Source organism: Trachemys scripta, chromosome 12 (assembly GCF_013100865.1).
Source record: "Trachemys scripta elegans isolate TJP31775 chromosome 12, CAS_Tse_1.0, whole genome shotgun sequence".
Lineage (NCBI taxonomy): Eukaryota > Metazoa > Chordata > Testudines > Emydidae > Trachemys > Trachemys scripta.
Genome location: NC_048309.1, coordinates 2692930 through 2710772, shown reverse-complemented (window position 1 = coordinate 2710772; position 17843 = coordinate 2692930). Strand labels below are relative to the sequence as shown.

At 51.1% G+C, this 17843-nt stretch overlaps 2 protein-coding genes across 4 annotated transcripts in view; one reads left to right on the top strand and one right to left on the bottom strand.

The window, feature by feature from the left end:
* The first annotated feature begins 493 nt into the window (after positions 1-493).
* On the top strand, positions 494-15616 carry TBC1D20 (TBC1 domain family member 20). 2 transcript variants are annotated; one of them, XM_034786902.1, is made up of 8 exons: positions 494-645; positions 4397-4582; positions 5792-5872; positions 7314-7500; positions 8534-8635; positions 9736-9877; positions 10722-10906; positions 12071-15616. In XM_034786902.1, the coding sequence occupies exons 1-8, from the start codon at positions 597-599 to the stop codon at positions 12324-12326; spliced, it is 1188 nt and encodes a 395-aa protein (XP_034642793.1). In that variant the 5' UTR covers positions 494-596; the 3' UTR covers positions 12327-15616. The 2 variants fall into 2 exon arrangements, with proteins under 2 accessions (XP_034642793.1, XP_034642792.1); XM_034786901.1 differs by lacking the exon at positions 494-645 and having other exon boundaries at positions 1229-4582.
* The window catches only part of RBCK1 (RANBP2-type and C3HC4-type zinc finger containing 1), a 14053-nt gene continuing 11034 nt past the window's right edge, over positions 14825-17843 (bottom strand). For both annotated transcript variants that reach the window (XM_034786898.1, XM_034786899.1), the window contains exon 13: positions 14825-17639. In XM_034786898.1, the coding sequence (XP_034642789.1) occupies positions 17559-17639 (81 nt within the window). In that variant the 3' untranslated portion in view covers positions 14825-17558. The remainder of the gene's footprint in view (positions 17640-17843) is intronic.

Here is a 17843-nt window from a genome sequence, read left to right as displayed (position 1 = left end):
GGCTGGTTTGTACCCCTGTTTGAGTGTTGGGCTGGAGCATGGAATGTAAAAGTGCTAGTAGCTGTAGGTAAAGCTCTTTGCCCGTGTCACTATTCTACCACCCGGTCCCTGTGCAAGCTTTGCGGGTTGTTTCTTTCCCTTGCCAGCAGCGCTGCAGAAGGCCGTGCGACCTCTGCATCTTGCGGGTCAGTTCCCGTCCCTTGCCTAGCTGGAGCCGGCCCGTGCGTGCTCTCACCCTGGGTTTATCCTGTACCCAGCGCACGTTCTCCGCGCAGACACGTGCACGAGGGACGGGTTTGCAGCGGCTGCCCCAGCCCCGCGCCCTGCACCGACTTGCTCACAGCCACGTGCCGCAGGCGCGCGCTGGGGGGCGGGACCGAGCGCGAGAAGCAGCGCGCGCAGGCCGGACGCTCTCAGGAGGCGGCGTCCGTTAGGCGCACGCGCCGTGGCTTCGACGGCTCTCTTCCGCCCTGGCCCTGGGACGGGCGCCTCACGCGCAAGCGCTCGGCGCGATGACATCGGCGGCCGCGCGCCGCTAGCGCAGGAAGCGGAGCCGGGCCCCGCCCGCCCGGGATGCGCTTCGGCGCCCGGAGACCATGTCCCTGCGCAGGCCGCCGCCGCCGCCGGACGGGATCGCGCCGCACGGTACCGGGGGGCCGGGCCCTGGCCTGGGGGGCGGGGTCTCTGCAAGCCCCGCCCCCTCCGGAGCCCCCGCGTCCCAGCTGCCCCCGCGGCCAGGCCGGGCCGGGGCCTCCCTCAGCGAGCGGCCCCTCCCCCCCCCCGGGCCTGGCGCCGCTCCGGGGTCCGGAAGCGCCGGGGCTCGGCCGGGCTCTAAGTCCCGTACAAACGAGCTTTCCGCCCCCCGAGCCCGGCGGCGGCTCGGCGGCTTGTCCCCGTGTCAGGGGGGTCTATAGCGGGCCCGGCCCCCGGCCCTCCCCTGGCGGGTGTGAGCCCCGCCGGGCCCGGACCCTCCCGCGGCGGGCGCCTGCGAACCGAGCCCGGGGCGCCTGGCCTGGCCTGGCCATGGCGCAGCGACAAGCCCGCGACAACCCGGCCGGTTCCCTTTGCAGCACCCGAAGGGCGGTGGTAGCCCGGGGGGGGGACGGGGCAGTTGTTTACCCCCTTGAGTGCGTCTGGCGGGAGGTGCTTTGTAACAGTGTGCAGGGGGGGCTCGACTGCTGTGCCCCAAAGGGGCTGCCCAAGGGAGGCGAGTGGAGCAGAGCTGATGACCCAGGCGAAGGGTTTGTTCCCCTCCAAGGGTGTTTATAGCCAGTAACTTAGACTGTGTTCAGGTCTGGTTTCAGGACTGCTGCCCTCGTCCATTCATCCCCCGTCCTTCCTGGTGTCTGTTGCCTTTTGGTTGCCTTGAACCAGACTCTTTGGGGCCCTGTGTCTTGTGTTTGTGCACCACCTACCGCCATAGGGCCCTAAGTGTGCCTCTGAAATACAAATACACCCACTCTCTTCCTATTTGTGACGTTGGCCCCAGTCCTGCAAGTATCGGGGGGTAGCCGTGTTTGTCTGTATCCACAGAAACAACAAGGAGTCCGGTGGCACCTTAAAAACTAACAGATTTATTTGGGCATAAGCTTTTGTGAGGTAAAAAAAACCTCACTTCAGATGCAACACAAATGTGCGCACGTCCTGCAAATGTGTCCATGCTTACCTTTAAGCGCGAGTAGTCCCAATGACTACTTAGGGGGAAAGCAAGTCAAATGGGGCAATCTTAGTTTTGTGTCTTGACAAGCAGAATATAATTGTTCTTCCATTGCCTGCGAGATTAACGGGCTCCATGACTGTGGCTTGAACGGAGGGCTAGAAGTTCCATTCCCAGTGCAGCATTGGACCATTCCCTTAGACGTCGTTGAGCCTCAGTTTCCCCAGCTGTAAAATGGGAGAATATTTGCTGCCATCACAGGAGTGCTGCAATCTTTACAAAGTGTTACCTCAGTGTTAAATATTATCAATGCAGTGCCAATGCTTTCTGTTTCCACGTGCCATTGGAATTGTAGAGTTCTCTCAGCATAATTACTGAAATCAGACACTGGTACATGTGCCCATCTCTATATAGCCCGTTAGCATCCTAGGTGATCATCTGCACCTTTGTTTTATTTCTTTCTTTAGCTGTCTATTTGTACAACTGTGTAAAAGAGCACCTGTCACAGGCTTTGAGCTCCATCGTTAGTCCTGGACAGAAACAAAATCCAGCTGGGCCTTATTTTATGGAGGACCTGGAATTACTTGTCTAGCAAAACCTACCTCATCCCTTTGGCTGCACGTTTCTCTCAGACCAGGTGGTGGTGATTGATACTTGCTAGGGACTTGAGTAGAAATTGTTGGTGGATCAAAAACATGTTTGAAAACATGCATTCTTTCCACCCCCACGCAACAGTTCTCGATTTTCACACGTTCAACTTTAAAAATAATGTAATGTGGGGGAGGCCAGGGCAGCATATATTTTCTTTCCTGGGTGTTGCTTCCTACATTCTTTGAGCATTCTCTTTTATAAGCTTTCTCTCCTCCTTCCTGATTCATTCACTATGTGTCAGTCCAGTGTTTGTGTTGACATTAAAGCTTGACTTCAGTAGGCAGTAGCTGAGTAGAAAGGAGGTAACTTCTGTTCACACACTAACACCTTGGTGTGCAGCAGGGAGGAGAAAGGAAATACAGGGAGAGTAGAATTACTGGGTAAGGTTTTGATAACTTTCTCTGTTTACTGGCATCAGGTGACTTGTTACTTAAGAGGGAGTTGCAGACTTATCAAAAACTAAGCAGACCTACATGTTGATTGAAAAACAAGCTATACAAAAGGAGTTTTGAAAGGGATGCTGTTTAGATGGGTACCATCCACCACTTGAGCTACTGACTTGTTTGGAGGTGTTTGAAAAGCCTGTCATCCTGTCCATTTCTCTCATTCAGACACTTCAGAACACAATGCTATAAACTGAGCACTCAGGAGCAACTCTCTAATAGCCGACAAGGGTGGAAGAGCAGTGGGGAGGAAACACTTCTGATATCAAATGTTCAAAGGGTTGCTGTAAACGACAGTGAGGGAAAGCATGGTGGGAAAACCAACCGTTTTCTCCATTAGGCCAGTTTTAGTCCATCCCTGTCCATCTGCCCCCTCAAAAAATCCCATCCAGACTGACTTAGTACCAGTTTAATGCCGTTCAGATCAAAGGGGTGATATAATGGATGGTGAGAGTGGGGTTTCGACTGGAAGCCACACAAACACGAGCTTGTTGGGAAAGCTTTTGAAGGCAGGCTAGATGTACTCTCTCATTTTACTCACTGGAACTATGGCTCTCAAACAAAACCTTCACACGTACTGAAGGATTTTGCTGCCAAAGGATATGGAAATCAGCTGATTCTCAGCTGCCTTTCTTTCCCCACATAGCATAGTGCTGGCAAGTACCCCACTGCAAATATGGCCACGCTGGAATCTGCTCGAAGGAAATATTTCTGTATCCTGTAGAATGCCTTTAACCTGTTAATAAGCAGTTCCCTACATGCATTGTGTGTGTCATTCTTTTCCCCACCTAATGTCCCTGAAAATCAAATGTCCTATAAAGGCATCATGGTATATTTGCTTGACAGTACTTAGCCCTGACATCACTTTACAAATATTCATTGGCAAATCCTTGCAACACTCCAGAAGGGTGGGTAGGTATGATCTGTATGGAAATGGAGTATAATTCTAATGTAAATGCTCCTGTGCACATATGGCAGCGTTGGGGAAATGTTCAGTTACGTGATGTTTCTAGGTACTGATTTGGGGTAAGCTCAGCTCAACAATACTAGAGTCTAGCTGCCAGCCAGTAGCAATGCAGAGTACCAGTCTTATGAAACACTTGACACCTCAGCTGGAAGCTGAGCCATCCCAGCAGGGGAAGGCAAACAGTTGCAAAGTGGCTTTGAATAGTAACTACTGGGTCAGGTGCAGTGGCAGTTCTGTTGACATTAGAATTGAAGGACAAGGGATACTGTAGAACATTAGTGATTGCGTCTCTGACACCTCAGAATTCATATGTCATCTGAAGAACAGTAGCCTGTATTCCAGTGAGATCTCACAGGGCGTGAAGGAATTGCAGAGCTGGTAGCAGGGTAGTGGAGTTGGCACTTTAAGTGGTGCAAGTGCCGTTGTTATGCGTGGCCTTTGGTGAAGATTCTTGGTATCCAGTGATGATAGGTCATATGTAATCTGCCCTTGCAGGGGAAGCAGAGTGAATAATCTCCTAGGCGCCTCCCATCTCTAGCCGGGGTGACCCAACATGTTTTTTCGATCAATTTTTTTTACATGGTCTTTGCATCTGTGAGCTAATCCAGTCTGTGCCTTCGTTTTGCATGCTGGACGATAGCTGTAATCCTGAAACTTTATTTTTTGTTCCTCTTGCAGAGTATAATTCTAAGAAGAAAAGGAAAGTAGCGGAGATTTATCGGGCCCTGAACAGCGATCCCATTGATGTGGCTGCACTCAGACGAATGGCGATCAGTGAAGGGGGTCTCCTGACAGATGAGATTCGTTGCAAAGTATGGCCAAAGCTTCTCAACGTGAAGACGGATGATCTGCCTCCTGTTCCAGGTACAGAGAAGCCCTTTCTTTGCTGCTTTGGGAAAAACTCTAGTGATCTTTGTACATACGTAGGGCTTGAATTGGGCTGTTTTTAACTTGCGTTTTCTTCATGTAAATTGAGATGCCTTTTCCATTGCGCTTGCTTGAGAATCATACTTATGGCGCAGAACGATTCCGTGGTTTCACCTGCGTTACATATTTAATGATATGAATAGCAGATCCAGGAATGACCTGAATTTTTTATTTTTCCATTGCACTGTAAGAGCCCTTTTACTGGTGGGCCACATTGATTGAAGTAAGCGTGTTTGGAACACAGCTGTTGCGGTCTGGTGTAATTTGCTTGCAAAATGCACGTTAACTAGTAGCAAAAAGCTGCTATGTTGCAAACGTATCTAGTTTAATTACCTTTATCGTGAATGGGAGCTTGGCTTTATTGAATCCTAAATGGACCTTCCTGTCCTAGGCATGGGTGAATCAGTGGCCAAATTACTGTAAATTGAAGCTTGTACATCGAATAAGTCACATCCAAGGCAGGGAAAATTTGCTTGATACGCAGACCTGGAGGAGTTCCATATGCAGTAGTTTTTACTTGCGCAGCCCCCAGAGTTTTTGTGAGCAGAAGTATCTGTTCAAAAGTGTGCATTCCTGGTTGTCCTGGAGTAGCTAGGGTTGTATTAAAAACGCAGAGCTGCAGGAGACTGGGGACTAATGTTCACTCCATACAGTTGTGTGCGTGGCTTATGGCACGGTAATGATTTCTTCCACTTATGTGTTTTAAATATCTTAGCTACCCATCCTTAATTTCACTCAATGTCTATTTATTAAACTGTGTGGTGTTGCCTCTACCCCTATGTAATGTCTTAAAGCTATATTCTGCCTTACTCCAGTGGTATGGTGATGGGGCAAAGATTTATGACAAAGGAAAGATGATGATGTAAGGATCTTAAAATGATGTTTGTACCAAAGAAATTCGTGCCCTGTTTTCTGGCACTGGAATGTCATAAATTGGTATTGACAGTGCCAGAATGTATAGCAGTAATGGGCTCATGTGTAACAAGTGAAATTGGGGATCTAAAATTGGGAACTTGATCAGTTTGGGGCCTAAATTTCATGCTCTTGACTTGTGCAGGGTCCTTCTCTGAACCAGCTCCCTCTAATGCACTCTGTATGCTACTCAGTGTCCCGGGTGGGTTTGTAATGCTCTTCTTTCTCCATCAGGAAAGGAGCTGCGGGAGGACAATGACGACTACCAGCAGGTGTTACTGGATGTGAGGCGATCCCTGCGCCGCTTCCCACCCGGTGAGATGGTCTTCCTGTTTATAGCAGGGAAGCTCCATGTGCACCAGGAGCTCCCTGTCCCCACACTCCATGTGATGCATCTCACTTCAGGGGCCACGGTAGATCTGCAGGAGCAGCACTCCAGGGCCCATAGAAATGGAGTCTTCTGGAAAGGCCTTTCCGACCTGTTTGCAGCAACACCCATTTCAGATATGGTTGCAGGCTTGCACTGCAGCTGTTTTTCAGCATGTTCTTTCCACACTAAATTCTCGCCCTTAACTTGCTGACTCATTCTGCCAGCCCATCTGGTACAGTTAAAACTCGCCCTGTATCTAGAGAGGCCTGACTCAGATATAGCCATCCCTGGCCGTTCTGCTGCTGTTCATAGGATGCGACAGACTCGTGTACGGCGTTTGAGGGGTTTACCATTTTCCTACATGTGTCTTGGGCTGAAACATGTCTGGGTTTGGAGCCTGAGTTCACGAATTATTTACGTGGATTTGGGGTTTTTTAATCATTGCTAAAGCGTGTTCCTTCCAGTGACTGTCATGCACCAACCTAGAACAACTCTCAATGTTTAATAACAAAACCTTGCCTTTGCTTAGTTCCTATGGTTGGTTGGTGCTTGGTGCTATTTCTAGACCCTTTTACACGAGCAGTTACCTGACTTTGCAGAGCAGCTGTTTGTTGCTCCTGGGCAGAAACTGCTTTTCACTGCTTGCTTTTTTTCCTTTGTATAAACAGTCAGTATATTCAGATCCTCAGTGTGTTGTGGATACCGTGCAGATCCCTGTGGCTCGAGGTTCTGCTAACACCATATTGCTTCTGAATGGCCATATTCTGACAATGTTTAGAATTCATAATTGACCAAAAAAAGATCTTTGTGTTGTCAGAACCTTGCTTGGGATTTTGTGAAGCTTGTTCTGCCGGGGGGCACTGTATCTACTTAAACGGGTCCTGGCAAAAGGTGGATACGGTTTTCTCTACACATGGCGTTCTGTTCCAAAGATGCTTTCTGTCCGTGGGCAGAAGAACCCTGTCTAGAGATGGGCAGTGCAGTGGTTTCTGTGAGTTTTACAAACTCAGTACAGTTTCCATGAAAGGGGGTTAGTTTAATTAGGACATCTGGAATATTCAAAATAATTAAAATCCTCAGCACTTACAGGCATGGAGTGGAATTTAGCCTTCAAGATGTTTCACAAATACTAGTAAATCCTCCTCAGCCTTGCAAAGTGAATATTAATAGCCAGGAGTTGCTGGTTTCTAGTCCCATGCTCAGACCACGGCACCATGCCCCACGCTCAGATAGGGTTGGTTGACAGTTGTCAGGACATTGAGATTGTGGCCGTCTCTGCATGGCACAGCTGATTAGACTGCTCCTGGGATTCTGTGGGTTGACTGACACAGACACAGTACGTGGCAGGTACCTTGTCAGGTCTCTGACTCAGCCTTGTCCCCACAGGGATGCCAGATGAGCAGAGGGAAGGGCTCCAGGAAGAACTGATCGACAGCATCCTGCAGGTTTTACAGCGCAACCCCCAGCTGCACTACTACCAGGGCTACCATGACATTGTGGTGACTTTTCTGCTGGTCGTGGGGGAGAGACTGGCGACTGCTCTTGTGGAAAAGCTTTCGACCCACCACCTCAGGTACTTCAGCTGGGCATGCATGGCGCGTCTCCTGCAGAGTGGGGTGACGAGGAGCTTCCTGCCTGCCTTCCCTGTCAGAAGCCGCATGTTGTGGAGAAGCCTTTCCTGCCATTCACATAGGGAAGAGTCTGGAAATGCAGGGAAAACAAAGAAGCGCCTAGAGCCTGAAAAGCAAAGCGTGAATAGACTGGCTGCTTTTAGCCGACAGTGCTAACAAGGCCTGGGGTGCTGTGAAACTGCAGTGGTAATGACATGAATTGCACATGCCGAGGGGAAAGCTGAACTGAGGGCTGGTTGTTCTAATGTCATGGTGGAATGCACTGCCTCTGTAAATGAAAAACCCACTTCATAGCCCCTCCTGTGGCCGCCTGTTCCATTGTCACTTCCATGGCTGCCCCCAGGGTGGCCTCACGCAATGGCTCACTTTTCATACGGTGCAATAGGCTGTCTTGGACTTGCTTAGCGGTGAGCATGGCCAGGTACCGTGGGAGAATCTGAGTCTGAGTGAGTTGTGTAAGTCAGGCTCTGGCCAATAGGACTGGTTTTGAAGGGAGTCTTCTCCAGTCCCCCAGTGGGGAGCTGTTGGCTACAACCCTTGGCACTGGGAAGGCATTAGGCTTGTGCTAACGTTATTTTCCTAACTCTGGGCCTATCTGCACTCAGGTGTGCACGGACGTAGCAAAAGGTGTGAATAAAATCAGTGCTGTAATTTCGGTGCAAGGTTGTGTGTAGACCAGCAGTTAGTTCTTACTGCTAGCGGTAGGTGGCTGTTGCAGGGAAGAGGGTGTGCTAGGGCAAAGTCCCTGGCTCTTTTCTGACTCCTTGTTGTGAGGCTGGATCTCAGGAAGGGGTGGGATGCAACAGGGTCAGAACTCCCTGAGATGCAGTTGTAGGGACACCCCCACCCCAGGGGTCAATTAGGTTGCAAGTGTGTCTTAACTTCTGACTTGCTCTGTGTGTTGTGCACCTGCAGTGGTGAATGGGACCGCAATGACACTGTTACCTGATGGAGCTTATGTTTGTCTTGTGACAGGGATTTTATGGACCCAACAATGGACAACACCAAGCACATTTTAAATTACCTGATGCCCATTATAGACCAGGTGAACCCTGAACTCCATGACTTCATGCAAAGGTACGTCAAGATTCACCAAACCTTTCCCTTTCTCACGGGGTTCATTGGCAGCTCCCAGCCAAGCCCTGCCGTTCTCGTGGTGTTATTCCAAGGCACTGTGTGGCTCAACTGGGTCAGGACCTGCACAGCACAGCGGTGCTTTCCTCAGAATGGAGCTGCGGCCCCACCGCTGATAAATGAGGAAACCCTTGTGGCCCTTGGTTTTCCTGCAGCCCGTTGCTTTTGAAGCCATTACACTGCGTCTCGAGGGCTGGGTCACACTGTGGCATCACCACCCTGGCTCCTTATCATCTGTGCTTGCATGACAAAATGATTAGCAGCTGGTGTGGGACACAGTTCTAATTAGTCAGTTCTGATTGCCTCATTTGTATAGTTCTGTGGGCGCTGAGACATCTCCTCTGGGGGCCTTCTTCAGTTTATCATTGGCCCTGAGGATAATTGGGACACCTTTCAAAAATGGCGGTGGGTTGAAATCAAGGGAAAGGAGGGGACCTAACCAGAGAAAAGCAGAGGTGGGAAACTTCTGTTCAGAGTCCCTTGTCCACTAGACCCATGGCTGGTGCTGTTCATTGTGCTAGCAATATCTCTAGTGATGTTGGCGGCAGACTCCCAGGGGCTGGTAACTCTTCAGAGTGGGGAGCCCTACTGGCAAGTTTGTAACGCATACCGTGCAGTTTGCTATACATGAGTGCAGCACACATCACTCTCTTTAAAACCCTCCTGAAGAGAGACTCCAGGGTCAAACTCCCGACCTTTGTGATGGAACTGTGTCCTCTCTGAATGAACCGCTTCCAGGCGGTGGTGATCTGGGAACTGAGGGAATCCTCGGCTACAGGTGACATTCCAAGATGCACCTGAGTGTATGTGATGCAGTCACTGTGCGTTTCTATGTCTGTCGGGGGGAGAGAGGCAGTTATAGTAATGGGCTGGGCCCTAACCTCTCATCACTGATGGCCAATGGCCCGTCCCTTACCAGAAATGGAGGAACCCCTGGCATTAAGGGATCACCAGAAGGTACTTTTATCCACACTGGAGAGGTGTGGCCGAGGAGATTCTGGTAGCAGGTGAGCTGTCTAATTGAATGTTTTCTATTTGCATAGTGCTGAAGTGGGAACCATCTTTGCACTCAGTTGGCTGATCACCTGGTTTGGGCATGTCCTGGCTGACTTCCGACATGTGGTGCGATTGTATGACTTCTTCCTGGCATGTCACCCGCTGATGCCCATTTACTTTGCTGCTGTGGTCGGTATCAGCTGTTGCGATTTTGTAAATGAATGAAACCAGTGTGTACCATTAACAGTTACCCAGATGGGGCTAGTGAATTCAGCATTGGCTTCTAACCCTGTTTCATCTAGAGTGTCAGGTGTACCTAAAGCCCTTTCCGAGGGAATGGGGTTTAGTGACTTCAGCGTGTTTTTAGAGAAGAACATCACATGTCCCACTGCCCCGATCTCTGAACCCTGGGAGTGGAATCCCAGCTGTATTCACCTTCCTGCTATTCCCATACAGGGCAGTTGGCATGTCTGCACTGAGTGGCTAAGAGGGAGGCAGGACATACAGCAAGCTTAAGCCTGTTGTTTCATACTACAGCAGTGCGTGAATGTGTTGGGCAGCCCCTGGGTGCAATACTGACTGGAATTCTGTTCCTTGGCGTTGCCACTGCAATTTGAGATGGAGACTTAGCAAGGCATTAGTTACAGTAAGGGCTTGGTTGCAAGCAGGTTTCTGATTTGTGTCCATGTGCCATTTATCTGAGCGCCACCTAAACAAATGTCGCTTCCAAAGCCGTTTCACCCCAGGGTGCCTTGTTCAGATACTGACTGGGCCTGGCTCAGGAGTCTTGGACTGCTCCCACAGCCACAGCACCTCCAGCAGGAGCTTTTCCTGGCTTCAGAGCAGCTGGGGGAACTTACTACGTCTCCTATGCACCTCCAGGCTGGATCCTGGAATTCATTAAGAATCGGGGGGTCCCTTTTCATGGCAGGCCGAGTTCCTTCCAGGCCCTAGAGGTGGCAGTCGTGAATGAAAACAGAAAGGGTGCCATCCTACCCCAGAGCACTGAGCTGCTGCTTCCTTCCCTTTGCAGATAGTGCTATATCGGGAGCAGGAGGTTCTGGACTGCGAATGCGACATGGCCTCTGTCCACCATCTCTTGTCCCAGATCCCACAGGACCTTCCCTACGAGACCCTGATTAGCAGAGCTGGGGATCTCTTCGTCCAGTTTCCTCCGTCAGAGCTTGCCAGGAAGGCAGCACAGCAGCGTGCTGAGAGGTGAGTTTTTGCTGTGCGACTCCCAGCACGCAGCATTAGCACAGCTCAGGAGGGAAGCCCAGTGTCCATCTCAGAAAGTGCTCGCAGGAATGGAGTATGACGAGGATCAGAGCGTGTGCTTTAAATCCTCGTGCGTCTGACCTGGGCAGGCAGAATGTTCCATTTCACCTGGTCACAGCTCTTTAAAAGAAAGCCAAGCCAAGCCATGCCATACAGGTTGGCTCATTCCATCAGGCTCTGCCTTTCCCTCTTCTGCACAAACTCCCTGACAGCTTCCTCGCTCCCTTGGCACTCCCTATGCTGCCCCCTCCCTGCTGGATCCATTCCTTCTGTGGGCTGGGATTCGTCGTCTTGGGGTCCAAAAGCCCAAGCTCCTCTCTGCCATTTGGTCCCCACACAAATCTAAACCCTATAGCACTTGATCGGGATAAGAGAGCTTTGTTTGAATGTGGTATTAAGATGATACTCTCACTTTGTTGGATGGATTGTTCTTGGGGCTGGTGGCTACAACACCAGCAGAACAGTACTTAGGGGCTGACTAACATAAGAACGGCATTACTGGGTCAGACCAAAGGTCCATCTAGCCCAGTATCCTGTACGGTGGCCAATGCCAGGTGCCCCAGAGGGAATGAACAGAACAGATACTCACCAAGTGATCCATCCCCTGTTGCCCATTCTCAGCTTCAGGCAAACAGAGGCTAGGGACACGATCCCTGCCCATCCTGGCTTAGAGCCATTGAGGGACCTATCCTCCATGAACTATTTTAAAGTGTTAGCAATGCTCTGTTAATGCCTAATCAAACCAGCAAAGCTGAAAGGGCCTCACTACTCCAGAGTGCTGCTTTTCCATGACAAACGTCTCTTTCAGGTTTTGTTTGGAACACCGGTTTCCATCCTTTGCAGTCACTTGCCCTCTGGCTTTGTCCCCGTGGCATTGGCAGTAACTTGTGAAGCAGTGGTTTTTACCAACATTTCTCTTTGCACTTCAGTTAGTTGCTTTCGGGACCGTGTAGGGCCGCGGTCCCCTGCTCCTGCATCGCTCTCGTTCAGCCAGCAGAGTGCAGTATGCTGAGGAATGCTCATCCTGCTTGGAGCCAAGGGTGTCTGGGTGCAGAAGGACCCATTCAGCTCCTTTTCTCTTTATATCTGTCCCTTCACTTGCAGGACCGCTGCTTCCACCTTTAAAGACTTTGAGTTGGCTTCAGCCCAGCAGAGACCAGACACGGTGCTCCGGCAGCGCTTCAGGGACCGGCTCCGAGTGGAGGAACGGACAAAATCCATCTTGACAAAACCAAGGACCAACCGCTTTGTCAAGCTGGCAGTGATGGGGCTGACGGTGGCACTGGGGGCAGCTGCTCTTGCCGTGGTGAAGAGTGCACTAGAATGGGCACCCAAGTTCGAACTGCAGATTTTCCCCTGATGGAGGGAGAATGGTGCCCTGCCACTTTAAAGATCACGTCCTGCCGTGGCAGGAGAGGACGGTGTTTCCTTTATTGAAAGGACTTGTCTAAAAATGACTGGTGTAGAGAATTTTCTAGTCCTGCTGCCCTCCTTAACACGACTTGCCTTTGTCTCCGAGGTGGAGGGGGACTGGCCCAGCAGCAGTGCTCACCATGTGAGGATGCTCACCTTGTTCTCGCCTCCCTGAGCAGCAAGGAAACTCCTCCTCTCTTACTCTGAGGAATTAGAAGCTAACACTTCCTGAGCTGGCAATGCCTGGAACAGCCTGGCAGGTCAGGTTTCACACCCAGTGGCTGGACACCTGCAGGGCTGCGTGTGTGTCGGTCTCTTGAAGCACTCTGACATTTTCTCCCCAGAGTGTAATGGGAGAGGAAACGACTAAATATTTTCAGGTAGATGAGCGGTCGCATCTGCACGAGGAATCAATCTGGGAACTGAGTGGGTTGTAGGGGAGGTTAGACTCCTGACGAATGGTGTAAGTAGCTTTCTGGTTCCCATAGCATCCCTTTCTGCCCTCCCCCCGAGCACTCCGCTTTCTGCAGAGTCCTGGACTTACCAACACTCGGATCTTTTTCTTGCTCTGCAGGCAATGTTTTAGTAGAGCAGAGCCCTCTTCACAAATTCCTCTCATGGGAATAGACCCCCTAGACTAGCCTTAGGGTTCAAGGGTGTCACCACTGTATAACTGCATGAGTTAAGTTAGTGTCCTAATCTCCCCAGTCTGGTATGTTTACAGGAGGGAACATCTATGGGCTTTTTCTGGTCTGCTGGAGAGAGGTCAGCTCTCAGCCAGCCACACCAACTTGACTGGTGGGAAGCGTAGTCGGTTCTTTCAGTTCAGCAGGATAAGGCAGGGCTGAGTGTGAATTATTTGCCCCAGGTGTGAACAGTTACTTGCCAGACCACACCAGCTCCTGTTACTACACCTAGAGAAGCCATTTCAATTGCTAACTTTTAAACACAGCCTTTAAAATAAAAAAAAAATGCTTTCCACCATGCAAAATAGCTTACGGCAGGACAAAAGCCATTGCCACTGGAAGCCCCTTTAAAATATCTCTCCAAATAACTGTTCAGACTTTCACGTCAACCCTTAAAATGCTGCAAGTCAGTGACTTTTCCCGAAATTGACCCCAGGTGCCTAGAGCCCAGCCGCTCACCAGATCTGCCGCGAGCTTCTCCTCCTCCCAGCCCCAAAACCTCCAAGCACCTAGTACTGTCCGACTTAAACTAAGCCAATAGACACTACACATCTCTACCTCCTCCTCCACTGCTGCTAACCCCTCCCACAAGTGCCCTTATCCTGCCCCACTGCTTCCCAGGTGACTGACTGTCCCCTGCTGCATCCCACCCAATGCCATCTGTCCCCGTTTCCAGCAGTTACACACTTGGAAATTAGGTGTTGGTTGAAGAGTTAAGGAAATCTGAATATACTAGAAGCTTTGTGCCCTGCAGTAATCTAGAGCCTTTTATTCCTTCTTAATACAGTCAATTTGATATCTGAGTTACTCTGACTGTGCTCTCAGTCCCGAAGGCACCATGCCATTCAGAACTGCAGCGTACGGAAGTAATAGTGCCTAGATAACAGCAGTGCGCACCTTATACAAGCATAACTTTATCGGATGGGAGCAGGGCTCTGAGCAAACAAATTGCCCTTTGCTTCTGCAGTGGCTGATGTCTGGTATGTTTTGATTCAAGAAACAAAAACAAAAAAGCAAGGAGGAAATTTGCACCATTCCCCTTTCTGTTGTTGGCCCCTTTGTGGGCACATCTGGCTAGTCACTGATCAAGCAATCACTCCTCCCCTTGGCCAGCATGTCTTCTAACATGCTGCATGCGTAAAAGGTATTATCAATTTCTGGCTGCAGGGGAGTGGGCTGCCCAACCAATGGGAAGTTGTTGGTGGCATCCTCTGCGTTGCAATAAATGGAGTTGGGGGTATGGGAAGAGCTGTTAAATGAAGCACTTTATTTAAAAAAAAAAAAAAAAAAAAAAACACTTCTAGAAGAGGAGGGCGCTCTCCCCGGGGGTTATTTTCTCACATGGTTTACCTTCCTTGCCTAAATACAAGCCCAGGACCCTGGTTCCATCCGGGGCACCTTGGATGCTTGCAGTTGATCTCATTGAGACAGAAGATACCTTCCTATATAGCTCCCAAGAGAGATGAGCCTTTCTGCAGTGTTTGGCCCTTGTTTAACTTGGTGTGGTTTGTGGTAGGCCCAGGCAGGGAATTAAGAAGAGAGGGAGTGTGTGGGAGGATTTTCCAAAGCACTGAGGTGAGTTGAAAGTACAAGTCCCATTCAGTGGGGTTTATGCTCCTAATTCAGGGGCTTCTGCAAATCCTGCCTGACCTGTACAATTAAAATACAGTGGGGGGGTTTGGCCTTTTCTGTTGTGTAAAGGCAGTTGGAAAGGAGTTCCCTCCCCCATCTGAAAATCTTTCTGCTGTTTTTGTTTTTTAACATTAGAAATTCAGATCTTGTCTCACCTGCTTTGCTTATCAGATGCTGGGCAGCTAGAGAGCTGGTAGGATTGATATCACAGGTATCGAGGAGCAAATACTGAGCAGTTGAGAGGTATAGTCGGCTTTTAACATTGTTTTTCCTGTTAACACCTCTAGCTACAACACCAGATGCAGTTGACAGGAAAGATCTTTATTAAAGGTCGAAACCCTCTGTCCATGCTTCAGTTACAGGCTATGAGTGCCTGTTCCAGCTCTCTGGTCCTCCACCACACACAGGGAAGAGGAGACTTGATGTTACTGACTCCTGAGGGAAAGACACAAACATCTCTGCTGCCTAGTGAAGCGACAAGGTGCCATTGCAGGGACCTGTTGTGGCACTGAGTGTTGTGTGCACTGTGTGATTTCCCCTTGCGTGTACAGATCAAAACGCCACAGCTTGGGGATCCAGTCAGACACCTCCCACATCTAAGTATGAACCCCTGCCTTACATGCTCGGAGCGGTTTCCAGCCCATTCCCGCCTGGAGGGGTTACTGAGCCTTTAGTACCCTTCCGTGGCTGAGGGTCCCTGGAGACTGATAGCTGGTGCGCTTGGCCTGCACTCTGTCTCTCCAGGAACGTAACTGTTTCATTCTCTTTTCACACCTTCATGGAGGAGGCCAGGATGGCCCCTGCAACAAGACACTGTTCTCTTCAGGTGGTTTACTCTGTATAAAGACTTGTATACATGTGTAAATGCTGTTTTGTACAGAACTGTGTAAAATAAACAGCAATACCCGGTTACCACATACCTCCCCCCGTGTGAGTGCGCCTCGGGGCTAGCAGGTCTCCTGGCTGCCCAGGCACGTGGCTTGCAGCTTGGGCCGTGCAAAATTGGCTTTTCTGTCTCTCCCGAGCCTGGAGCTGGTCATGCTGTGCAGTGAGTGAGTCACCCTGTGGTTCTGTTTCCAGCTCTGCCACCGACTCAGATGTGTCGCTGCTCGAGGGGCTTCATTGTTTCTAGTTCCCTCTTTGCCACAGGTTCACTTCTGAACTGAGGAAGGTGAAAGGACGAGAGAATGGGCGGGCGAGCAGGGAGAGGCTGCAATGCACTTAGTGCCATGGTCAGAGATGCTGGTCATGTTGCTCTTGGCCACCTCGAAAGGAGGCTGTTTGGCACCCATCCAGTCGTCTCCCATTGACCCCAGCCTGGCAGCACCATCTACAGCTGGGTTTGAGTTCATTAGCAGCCCTGCAGACACTGCTGGTGTGCCTCTCCCCAGCTCCATGACGTGTTTCAGGCACGCGGTTTGCTAGAGTGGGCTGGTGCTATTTTTAGCATGCTGTGACTTCCTCTCAAGAAGTAATTTTCATAATCACGTTTAAAGTTTATGTTGTAGGAATGTTAAACTGGATGTATCACTTCATCCGCTGGTGAAACGCAGCCCACCCTGCACAACAGCAGCTAGTTACCAGCGTTCTGCTATCCAGCAGCATAGGCCAGGAAGGGAGTTGGACTTCACCCCGAAGGAAAAGCCAGGTAGCCAGATCTTGTAAAGGGAAGTGGGATTTACCCATGAATAGCCAGGAGCCCAGGGGGGTCTCGTGCACGGCTCAGGCATTAGCCAGGGGACTGGCTCCTCGGGTGGGATAAATCAGCATGGACGGCAATGGAGTGATGCTGACTTGGCAGCTTGTGTGGAGATTCTCTCACAGTGAGACCAGTTGCTGACAGACACCAGCCCCTCCCCAGCAGGAATCATTTGGCCTAGTTTGGCAGTTACGTCTACAACCCACTGATGTGCGAGGGGCAGGCTAAACCTGCCTCTCAGGAGATGCCATATCTGCATAACCAAGCATAGCACCACTGGGTCGACACACAAACTTCCGGCTCTTTATTGTAAATCCAGGTGGAGGGCAACGAAAGCTGCCTGCTAAGAACCCAACACTGCCTGGTCTGTCCCCAGTGCCCTGGAGCGGACCGTGCACGCCAGCTGGGCTGGGGCCTGCTGCACCAGCTGACTGAGAAGTGCCAATGGGCTGCAGCGGGCAGGCTGGAGGCTGTAACTGGAGCCAGGTGGAGGGGTGGTGGCCCAGGCAGTCCCCTGCACTGCTCAGCAGTTTTGCTCCTCTCTGAGGGGCTGGCCCTTTTTTCTGCTTGGCCACTTGGGAGATGCGGGGCACCAAAAACCCTTTTCCCTGTGGCTGGCAAAATGGCTCAGGCTGCAATGCTGACCTGTAGGTGAGGGGGAGCCATGTTTTCCCTAAGGGATGAGGAAGGGCTCCTTCAAGCCTGAGGGACACTAATGTACCTGCCACCTCCATGAACTAAAGGAGCCCGAATGTTCCCAGCCTGCTGTTCCAACCCAGCCCGGTCATTTTCTCCACAGCTGCTGCAGTAGGACACGCGAAGGGAGCAGCTTGTGAGGTAGGGCCCCCTCAACTTTCACAGGGCACTGGGTTCCCAGCACGGGGCAGCCAGCACCCAGCCTTCTCCTAAGTCCGCCTTCAATCCATGAAACAGGAACGCTCCGCTCGCCCCATGGCTGCTGACCTGCGCAGTCCTTCCCCGAGCGGACACATGAGTCTGTGGTGGGCTCAGGGAGCCAGAAACCGACAGGCCTGGCCCCAGGCTGTGAAGGCATGGTGGGGAGAGTAGCCAGGGGCTCGAGGGGAGCTGTGTGCCCCCCCAACGGGGCTGGAGCACTGTGTAGGGAGCGGCCACCCCCTCCTTCCTCTTGGCTTCTGCGTGCTCAGTGGCAGTTGTGACACTGGGGATGGCAAGGAGCGCCGTTCAGCCTGCAGCGGCAGCCACCGTTGGTATCGCCCGGGCCCTGGGGAGAGGAAAGCAGAGGAGAGATGATGCACATGCAGGCGGTGGAGGGAGGGGTAAGAGGCTGTCAGGACATGGGACCGGGAGCCAGGCATGCGCGCTAGGCTGCTGGCAGGGCTGAGTTTTGGGCAGGCTGGAGGCAGGCAAGGCTCTTGGCACGAGGCGGGGGGAGAAATCACATTTTCCTCCCTGTTGTGAGGTAGGA